Source organism: Mastigoproctus giganteus, chromosome 14, assembly GCF_048544385.1.
Source record: "Mastigoproctus giganteus isolate SK-2022 chromosome 14, ASM4854438v1, whole genome shotgun sequence".
Lineage (NCBI taxonomy): Eukaryota > Metazoa > Arthropoda > Arachnida > Uropygi > Thelyphonidae > Mastigoproctus > Mastigoproctus giganteus.
In genome coordinates this window covers 67,954,939-67,966,258 of record NC_143588.1, presented here as the reverse complement: position 1 = coordinate 67,966,258, position 11,320 = coordinate 67,954,939, and the positions used below count along the sequence as shown (strand labels likewise).

Here is an 11,320-nt window from a genome sequence, read left to right as displayed (position 1 = left end):
AGTCTCTGTTCTTACAGCAAAAATCATTTTAAGGTCATACCTTTGATTTTAACTGAAATACAGGATAACATATCATTTCATATGGAATGTTTTAAATACAGTGAAGTTTTAGACAGCATTTGTATACCCTTTATCTGACAAAATGAACAGATTAATCCTTTAAAAATATATATTTTATCATTGACTTTAGCTTCTTTGGTCATCTTCAAAGTACTCCTTTCTGACTTTATATACACATCCAAATATCTTTGTCATGCCTATAAACATTGCTGCAAATAATTTTTAGAACATCCTTCAGTAGTGCGATTATACTGCTTTGAATCTCTTCAACTGATTAAAACCGAATGCCTCTTGAAGGTGTTAGAAGTAGTTTGATAATAACGACAAAAAAAAAAAAAAAGTGGGAAGTGCTGCCATGAGAGAAAAGAAGCCACTTATTCATCCAAAGATGTTCTTTTTTTTAATAACTTCATCGCCATAAATATTCTAAAACTTGAGGATAAGCTGCTTGATTGTTATTGAGGAACAAATTCATAATATACAGGTAACTATAATTTTTTTTTTTCCAAACCAATATAATAGTGCTAATAAAAGTATATTGTAAACTGATTCCAAGGCTGGCTTTATGCATGGGGCTCCCCCATGAGAAAGGAGCCTCTGTAGCCAGGAGCAGCAGTGCGTAGCACACACTTCTTGATTAGACTGGAGTTCGAGCCCGTGAGCCACCAAATACAGAGGATGCGGAAAGGTCAGGGAATGACCACCGCATATACCTGGAGCAATATGGCCTTAGTTGCTAATGCTCCTAAAAAAAAAAAAAAAAAAAACCAACCAACCAAACCCCCCATGAGAATCATTCTTTGTTATTAGATTTTCTTCCCCTATAAGGGGGCACCACTAAAGATTATTGAGCTGGTTACTTTATTCTTCATATCCTGTATATGTCAGGAATGTGGTCCTGCATTATTTTTGATGCATTTAGCATGAATAATTGATTCTAAGTTTTGATAGCACTTCTAAACTGTTTTCCAGCAAAACTGGATCAAAGGGTTTTGTTTTGAATGTAAAATTACAGTCTTATTATTAAGGGACATTATTTAGCTGAATTGGGGCACACAGGGGATAACTCTACATGGAAGTTTAGAAAAGGTAAGAATGAAAACATTACATTAGTAATGCAAATGAGAAGGAAAGTTACTGTAGTGTGAAATAATCATTATGTGAAAGTTGTATGTATAATAAGGCTAAGAGCAAGCAAATAAAAGAGAAAAAATTTAATTTAAAACACTTCACAGAGTGCAAGATATTTGCTCAAAAAAGCAATTATAAATATTGGCATTTCACGTTCTCCAAGCCCAGCACCTTTATGCTTTTTCTGATGTAGGGTGTTTGGCCTTTGAGTATATTGAGCTTGAAAAGCAGTAATTTTCAACATTTTTTCACATCATGTTGCTATGTTATTACTTATCCAGTTCAGAAATTCAGATACACGAGTGTAGACACCTGGATAATCTGGCTCGCCGCACCTTAATCCATAAGAGACAATTCCTACAAGATAAAATCTTTGGTTCTGTGGTAATACCAGTGGTCCTCCAGAATCGCCCTAAAATATAAAAATATACAGCTGTAGCAGTGCAATGTAATGCATATTGTATAATATATTCTAAATAGAAATTAATCCTAGAATAAGACGCTTGAAAAAAAAAAAAAATTTTTTTAATCTGCATACAGAATTTTTGGAATTGACACTGCAGTAGTCTTTATTTATTATAATATATAAACCATAGAAGCTACTAGGCTTTTCATACCAACTAAGAAATACTCTTCAAGGTATAGTCTTAAATGGATGTCAGATGAAACTCGTGGCAGGGAAGAAAAGTGCACGAGATGCATATAAATTATCAGACAACACAGAAGCCAACAGTAGATATAAACTAGTCTGTAATCAAATCACAAAGGAGGTTAGGCAAGTGAAGGCACATTACGAGAAATATTTAGCAAAGGATGCAAAAAAAAAAAACAGCAGCAACTTCTTTGGTCACATCTGTAGTACCAACTGTGTCGTACTACACTTAGAGTAGTAGAAAATGAAAAAGACTTGAGAGTAATTGGGCAGTCAGATATGAAGTTTTCTGAGCAATGCAGACAGGCTGCAAGAGCAGGTCATGGGGTTTTGTCAATGTTATACAGGAATTTTGACTAGCAGGGAAAAGGTGATTATCTCTTTGTATAAGGCGATGGCCAGGTCACGCCTTGAGTACTGTGTACAGGTCTGGAGGCCTCATTTTAGGAAGGATGTAGATTTGCTTGAGTGTGTACAGAGAAGGGCAACAAGATTGGATTGTTGAGGGGAACAGCGGGATCCTCTTACCAAGAGAGGCTTAAGTTCTGCAAATTGCAACGGCTGGAGACTAGGCACCTGCGAGGTGATCTGATTGAGGTATATAAGGCCTTGAATGGGTTGAGCACACTGAATTCTGATGGGATTCTTCCACTTGCTCAGATTACGAACCTAAGGGGGCATAAATTCAAATTGTGGAAATTTGAATTTATGTCCCCTTAAATTCAAATTGTGGAAATTTCAATTAACCACCCGCTGGCTAAAGGCAAAAATTTGCCTTTAGCCAGTGGGTGGTTAATTACTGCAACAAACTTCCATCTGTCATTGTGGAAGTTGATAGCTTAAATAAATTCAAGGAGGAACTGAACAAACATTTAGAGGGAATGGTTGTATGAATTTTTTTTTTTTTTTTTTGGTTATGCTACATAAGCTCATACGCTTGCTTTATTGCATCACGTGCCTCTATTATACTAGAAAGAAGGGGATGAATCAGATTAGTTGACTTGTTATCAACGGTTTGACTGGCTACGATCCTGCTCAGGTTACTGACAAACTGAAGTATTTTACATCTACAATCACACATGAGGATGCAAGAAGTTTATCCAACTTAACAGGAAACTAAATGATTTTGTAATAACTGAGAAGAAAGTGGAAGAGAACTTGAAGTTAGAAAGAAAAGCACCTTAAGATAACTGGAATCTATCCAGTTATCTTAAGGAAGGCAGCAAACCCTTAGCCATAATTACAACAGCATCCTTGGATTCAGGAAATCCCTGCAGGCTGGAGATTTGCAAATGTATCCCCAATTTGCAAAGGGGGACCAAAGAGTGACATGAGCAATTACAGACCTGTTAGTTTAATTTCTGTTCCAGGGAAAATAATGGAGTCATTGGTAAAAGAAGTAATGCAGGATCATCTAAAGAAGGCTGTAATTATACTTCAAACACAGCATGAGTTTGTTAAGGGGAAATCTTGTTTGACCAATCTGATTGGTTACTTCAATGTGGTCACAAAGGAAATGGATGCAAAAACAACTTTGATATCATATACTTGGATTTCAGAAAACCTGATATTGTTGAACATAAAAGACTACTGTTCAAATTGGAGCAGTGTGGCATTAAGAGCAAGTTCCTACTATAAATAAAGGGATAGTTGAGTAGGAGAAGACAGAGTGGTAATAAATGGACATGGCTCTTCATGGACTAATGTTATTAATGGAGTCCCCCAAGGACCCGTTGTGTTGGGCCCATTGTTGTTTTCTATATTTATCAATGATATTGATGAAGGCATATCAAGCTTAATGTCCAAGTTTGCAGATGATAAGGGTTGGCAGGATGCTTAATGACAGTATGCTACTGCAACGGGATCTACAAAAGTTGGGCAGTTGGTTTAAGAATGGCAATCGAAGTTTAACATTGATAAATGCAAATAAATACTGCATGTGGGTAGCAGTAATGTACCAACTGTGGTACTACACTAAGGTTGTGAAAACTGAGAAAGACCTGGGGGCAATTGTGCAGTCAGATATGAAGTTCTCTGATCAATGCAGAGGCTGCAAGGACAACTCATGGGGTTTTATCAATGATATACAGGAATTTTGCTAGCAGGGATAAGGAAGCAATGGTTAGGCCACATCTTGAGTACTGATTACAGGTCTGGAGGCCCCAATTTAGGAAAGATATGGAGCTGCTGGAACGAGTACAGAGATTGGCGAGCAGAATAAAGGGGGTGCTCTTACCAAGTAAGGTTTCAGTTCTGCTAATTGCAGCATCTGGAGAGTAGGCACCTGCAAGGTGATCTGATTGAGGTGTTTAAGGCTTTGAATGCTTTGAGCAAGCTCAATGCTGATGGGATTTTTCTTCGTGCTCAGACCACACGCAAGGAGGCACAAATTCAAATTATTACAGGACAGTTATCAAATAGATGTACTTTAGGCAACAGGTGGTTGATTGCTGGAACAAAACTTCCATCTGTTATGAAAATTGATAGTCTATAAAATGTTTAAGGGCAAAGGCCTCATGCTACGAGGTAGAATGACTAACATGTAGGTTAGTGCAAAAGCATCATTTTAACGTAGCCATCTAACCAAAACGATGCCAATTTAATTAATTAATTTAACTACTTTGGTAGATGGCGACGTTAAAATGATGCTTTTGCACTAACCTACATGTTAGTCATTCTACCTCGTAGCATGAGTGGTCTTGGCGCATTATAGCCTTAGTTGCTAATGCGCCAATAAAAATCCAAACCAAACCGTAGCATGAGGCCTTTGCCCTTAAACATTTTATAGTCTGTATCACTGCACACCATCAAGCATCTCTCATATTGTGAAGTTATACTTCATAACTGGGTTGTCACTATTGCAACACCAGGGTACCTGCCCACCCATTGAAGAGAAGCCAACAAGCTTTGAAACGGTGCCGTCTGGGTGGTGGTATCCGCTGAGAATAAATAACAGTAGACTTCTCCACTGGTGAAGTGTTATTTATTTAAGGTAGTACAATACCATGGCAACTCATTGTGAAGGCATTCACAATATGAGATATAACCAAAACAATGCCAATTTAATTAATTAATATAACTACTTTGGTAGATGGCTATGTTAAAATGATGCTTTTCCACTAACGTACATGTTAGAAAATTGATAGTTTAAATAAATTCAAGGAAGAACTAAAACTATTGGAGGGAATGAACAGGTGAAATTGGAGAAATCTATTTCTTTTGGCTGATGCTGTATAAGGTTGCTTTCTTGCATTATTTGCCACTGCTAGTGTTAAATAGTCTGAACTTTTGAGTATTCTATTTCTTAGAACACCTGCTGTACTTTGTGTTTGTAATTATGTTTCAGCATTAGCAGGAAGAATAATTATGAAGTAGGGCAAGTGAAAGGACACTTTCTGCTTTGCAGTATTAGTCTTTTTTTTTTTTGCATCTTAAGTACATGGCAGGTGGGAAGGGAAGTTATGGAGCAAAGGAAGAATTTAAATAGTTTGTGAACCCTGCGGAGAGCATGATTCAAGAAAGATGCATAAAAATAACCATCGTATAACTGAACCCCATTTATTCTTTCAGGTGTCTTTCTTCCTAAACATTATTTGTACCTGTAAAAAATTTTCCAAACAGATATTGGTTAAAACTTCATTTATTTAATATCAAAAGCTCAATGAAAAAAGTATTTAGAGGGTAGCAGAATTTCAATTGCCATAAGTAATGCTATAGTCTAAAAATAGCATAGGCATATGATAGAAGAAAGCAAGCTTATATAGCATCAGCTAAAAAAAAAAAAAAAAAAAAAAAAAAAACACACCACTTCCCATTTCACTAATCCATTCAACCCAAAAGTTTGTCTAGTTCTTCCTTATTTTATTTAATTCTTCTCTCTTCAAAATCAGTCTGAACATGTGAATCTAATGTCAACTCTAAACTCACGAAACTTTAACTTTCCTCTTCTTTATTTATCGTTCTACTAGTATTTTCTGTAATAACCTTCCTTCAAATGTATTTCCTGAAAATTGTAATCTACAGAATTTCTATTCTAATGTCATTAGACTAGAAATTCTTGTCATCTCGACCTACATCATCATATTAGCATCGTGTCGTCTCAACCTACAATTCATACATATTAGCAAGAAAGCAAGCTTATAGAGCATCAGCCAAAAAAAGAAAAAAAAACCTCCCATTTCATCCATCCATTCACTCCTAATGCCTCTCCAGCTCAGCCTTAAATTTATTTAAGCTATCAACTTCCACAACAACAGATGGAAAGTCTCTTCCAGCAATCAACTACCTGCTGGCTAAAGGCAAATTTCCACAGACTATTCTACAACTGTCTTTCCTCAATTTGAATCTATGTCCCTTCAGATTCTTAATCTGAGCAAGAGGAAGAATCCCATCAGCACTCAGCTTGCTCAACCCGTTCAAGGCTTTATACACCTCAATCAGATCACCTCACATATGCCTAGTCTCCAGGCACTGCAATTTGCAGAACTTAAGCCTTTCTTGGTAAGAGCACCTCTGTTCCCTGACCAATCTTGTTGTCCTCCTTTGTACTCTTTCTAGCAACTCTACATCCTTCTGCAAATGAGGTCTCCAGACCTGTACACAGTACTCAACGTGTGACCTGACCATTGCCTTGTATAACAGGATAATCACCTCCTTGTCCCTGCTAGCAAAATTCCTGTATATCATTGGCAAGACCCCATGATCTGCTCTGGCAGCCCCTCTGCACTGCTCAGAAAACTTCATATCTGACTGCACAATTACCCCCACATCTTTTTCATCCTCCACTACCTTGAGTGTAGCATCACACAGTTGGATGTTTCTGTGGAAAATTTCTCTAATATGCAACATGATAAAATAAACTTCTATATTCATCAAGAGTCTTCTTTATTTATCAAGATAAGGAATAATACATGAGACACTGCTAAGACAGCCTGTTTCACACATATCATAATTTTTTTATCCACAACTGGATGCTCCAATGATTTTTTCTTTTCCTCTCATATGCACAGGAGTATTTCCAGGATTTGGGGGGGGGGGGGATTGCCATTCTGGGGAATCAATAATCCTTAATCATCATGCAGCATTAAAATTCTATATTTTGACCATGGGGGGAAGTTACAGCCCTGCCTGAGACCATTCCTGTGGGAGTTACCCTGTTTATAATCTTAAAAACCAGTAAGAAATAATGAAAATTGTTTTGATGCTGCTTTTAATTTACTAAACAATTGCAAAAAATCCATTTTTTTTAATAAAAATAGATATTTTAAATGATTTTTTTTTTTAAATAAAGCACCTCTTCATTGCTTTAGACATGTTTTTTTTTTTTTTATTCTTTCTAATTTAAGTATTATCTCCATTATTATCTTTGACTGATAGCAAATGAAATACCAATAAAAAACCCACACTCTTTTAACAGTTGTACACAAGCAAGACTCTTCTGTGTCACAAAGCCAGATAGTATACTGACTGGATGTGCTATCACAAAGGGATAAGAATGTGCATTTCGATAATTGGATGCAAGAGGTGCTAATTTCAAATTCATATTTTTCAGCAATTGAGACTAGGCTTAACTTTTTCCTACAGTTTTACTTTTTATAAAAGACTTCCAGGATTTTCAATGGTAAAATCAAAGAAAACATCTTCATTGAAGGTGTAATGAGCATTTCACCACTGTGGATCCACTAGATGAAAAGAAAGAAATCACTGAAGATTACATGGTGAGTTCTTATGCTTCTCATGGATAAGAAAGTTTATATCTTAAGTATTAAGGCTATGGCATTATTTGTAGTACTTGGAATTCAGCTGGCTACTAAATACACAGATAGACAGTCCTCAGTATACTAACTTTCCCACATATAATACCATAAGCTACTGAATGCAAGTTGTAACTTGACATCCTCTAGATTTATACCAGTGTCTAGTCTGCAAGTGGAAAAGCAAAAGATTGTCATGTCAATGTTAGATTTGAACTGCCTTCACTCATAATTTTCAGAAATTATATATATAAAAGGTCGTTACAAAGAACTAAAATATAAAGGATAAGTGAAAGGTGAAAAAGGAAGTTTGGAAGAAAGAGGTGCAATCACAGATTCTAATTCAGGAGTGTCCAACAAATAACTATAATAAAAGCATACAACAAAATCTAAACATCTTTCTGATACAGAGAGGAGAGTGTATAAGCAAGCAATCATTAATTAATAACTGCCTTCTTTTAGCATTGGCACATGATGCAAGAAAGCAAGCTTATATAGCACCAGCCAAAAAAAAAAAGAAAAGAAAAAAAAGAAATCTAATTTCACCCATCCACTCACTCCAAATGTTTGCCTTGAATCTATTTTGGATAGGATTAACAAGGCTAAGGCACATTTTGGGGTACAACTCTACATTTGGGAACAGTGTTTCACAGTAGGGCAGATTTATACTGAGCAGCTGATTCAAAAGAATTGATGTCAAAAGAAAAAAGTTTTTTCAGTGCTAAGGAAGTAGTAATTGTGATGTTTAAGCAAAGAAAAGATAGAAATCAAAGATCCCTAGCACTACTAGAGGAATATAATTTCCAGTGTTACCAAAGATGAGCATAGGAACAGTACATGCTTTTATGTGAGAAATAAAACAGGACTATGTTTTAGAAGGATTGAAAGTTAACCAGTTTTTTTTTTTGGTTAAGTTTGAAGAAGAGGAAGCATATACATAGTTTCCTTGTATGAACCTGAAATTGCATCACGTGCACCACATTTAAAAAAAAAAAAAAAAAAAGATCAATCCGAGGGCTAGAATAATAAATACAGTACAGATATTAAAATATTTGGAGAGCCCTACCGTTAGGTTTAACAAGGTTTAGTCCAACTGTAAGCTTTAACAAGCACTTCTAAAATTTTGTAATAAAGGAAAGTCATGTTGCTTATAAAAGTTTTTATTGAAACAGTAGATAAGATACAATTGTTTATAATTATTATTTCATTTTAATGAGAGCTCTGCAGTTGTTCGTTTTCATTTACTAACATAGCTATGTCAATATCAATTCTTGTAGTTGACAATCGCAGTAAATGTGAAAGTGTTTTATCAGTCACTGAACATCTGTATTTGGATCTTATGAATTTCGTCTTCGAAAAAGTGCTTTTGCAAAGATATGTGCTCCTGAGCATATCTTAAGTACCTGAATTTTGGATAACGCTCTCTTGGTAATAATTTAAAAAAGCCTTCTCCTTTTTCGATTCTGCCAGTATAAAAATGGTCGGATTGCAAATTTCACAATTCCAGTTGGAGGTCAGATCTTACGTTTTCAATGCTGACAGTCAATGGTTGAATGAAAACTGAAATGTCTTCTATTTCCTTAATATTGCCGAATCAATTCTCAAAGTCCTCCATGATTGTTTCAATGCACTTTATATAAGCTGAAAATGATGTTCTCTCAAAATTCATTTCTTCATGTTTTTTACAATTAGGAAAAAAAGCAAAAATATTATTGGCCAATGTTGATTTCAAAAGCTTCAATGTACTTTTAAAACCATTCAAATGACGATATAAGTTGGCAATATTCTGTTGTTTGCCCTGCACCTTGAAGTTCAACTCATTCCAATGGTTGGTTATATCTGTTAAAAATACATCACACAGATAAAAAGGTAGGATCTTGCATTTGATTTTCAAGTTCTGTTGTGTCAGCCCTCACTTCATTTTTAAGAAAATGGGTATTTCTTTCCAAATGGTAAAAAAGCACTCCAGACATTTTTCAGCACTTAACCAGCAAATATCAGAGTGAAGGAGCAAATCACCATATGCAGCAACCATTTTGCTCAAGAAATCGCGAAACTTACGATGGGTAAGAGATCTATAACCTCTTCCTATAATATTGGTTACTTTTACAGCTACTTTCATGGCATTGACTTGACAGAGATTTTCCACAGAGTGCTTCTTGATGAATGATGCAATGAATGGTAGGGCAGTTAATATTATTTTGTTTCAATAGTCCACAAAACCCGATTCCAATCCCCGTCATAGCTTTGGCCCCATAAGTGACAATGCAAGAACATTTATCAAATCTTCCATAGTTTATAACAGAGTTTTGAACTGCTTCAAAACTCTGTTAGTAGTCCCATGCAAAGATATAAGGCTGAGCAGTTCTTTATTAATAGTAAAGTCCTCCTGAATAGTTCAAACAAAAATTAAAAGTTGACTTACATCTGCTTGATCAGTGCTTTCATCCAGACAATGAAAAGTACCCACATTTTGCCATTGAATTACACAGCTTTTTTTAAATGTATTGATCGATGTGTTTTACACATCTTGCGACGGTCTGATCAGATAATGCCAGTTTCCAGTTTCGAACTTCTCAGCTAATTTCAGCTCATTAAATTGTTTTGCCATTTCAATTGCACACGTCTTCACAATCACACCGTCACTAAAAGTGTTTTTTGTTTTCACTAACTCCAATGCTACTTTGTACGAGGTGGCAAGGCTAGAACTTTGAGCAGTGCCAAGTTTAGCAAAAAAACTCGTTTGATGCATCAATTTCTTCTTATATTCCACAATAATGGTGCTTCTTGATTCCCCAATATACATCTCAAATCTTTTACTGTGTAATGTTGTTTCACATTATACTCTTTAGGCACTGACAAAACTTGCATGCAACAAGACATTGAATTTTATTCTTGTTTGTAATCAAATAGTCTGATTCCCATTGGCTTTGATACACTCGCTTTTCTTCTTCAATTTTTCTTTTCTGGGAGACATGGTTGTTCGACAATAAGTAGTAATTTATTAAGTAGAAGTGAAGTATATTGAAAATATCACGGAAATCAATCGCAATGCGTATCTAGTAATTTGGTGAGCCTCAGTGACAAAACCTTGGTAAATGGATGGACGACAGGCGACCCACCCTGGAGCATGGACACAATGAAATGCACTTGAAGTTGTGCGTAGAAGCTAGGTTTTCACTTTCAAGTAGTGTTTTGCAACAATAGTTTTATTTTTTCGAGCATGAAAATCAAAAGGCCTTACACAGGAGGGCCGTACAAAATAGTTCCGTGGGCTGTGGTTTGGACAGCCCTGTTATACACCATTAGTTGCAAAATGCAGGACTACTGGAAACATGGTCATATATAGAGGGGCATAGTATACTGTGGTTTTTGCATGCTGATCATATCAAACTAGTGGAAATTTATTGCCAACTAGTGGATGTATCAAACACCACATCACAGAAACAGATTTGGTGCAATGCCTTTGTTAATGCCAGGATACACATTCAAAACATGCAGCAACCCAAAAACAGCCACCACAGATATAGATGGCAATGTTTGTTGCACAGACACCTTGATCAGAAAAGACAGACATTTTAAAATGAGTTACTGCCACAGAGCTTAACATCATACTGGGTAGCATTCATAACATAATTGATGACCTGGACTACAGAATTTTGTGTGCCAAAGCAACTCAAATGATCACAGAGCTCTTCAAAGAAACTCTTCCTGTCATCTGGTC

The 11,320-nt window shown here is 35.9% G+C and overlaps 1 protein-coding gene across 3 annotated transcripts in view; it reads right to left on the bottom strand.

Annotated features, from left to right (window-relative positions):
• Nucleotides 1–1,259: 1,259 nt before the first annotated feature.
• Nucleotides 1,260–11,320, bottom strand: part of LOC150075196 (proclotting enzyme-like) — a 101,753-nt gene continuing 91,692 nt past the window's right edge. For all 3 annotated transcript variants that reach the window (XM_090388233.1, XM_090388234.1, XM_090388235.1), the window contains exon 8: nucleotides 1,260–1,603. In XM_090388233.1, the coding sequence (XP_090244359.1) occupies nucleotides 1,445–1,603 (159 nt within the window). In that variant the 3' untranslated portion in view covers nucleotides 1,260–1,444. The remainder of the gene's footprint in view (nucleotides 1,604–11,320) is intronic.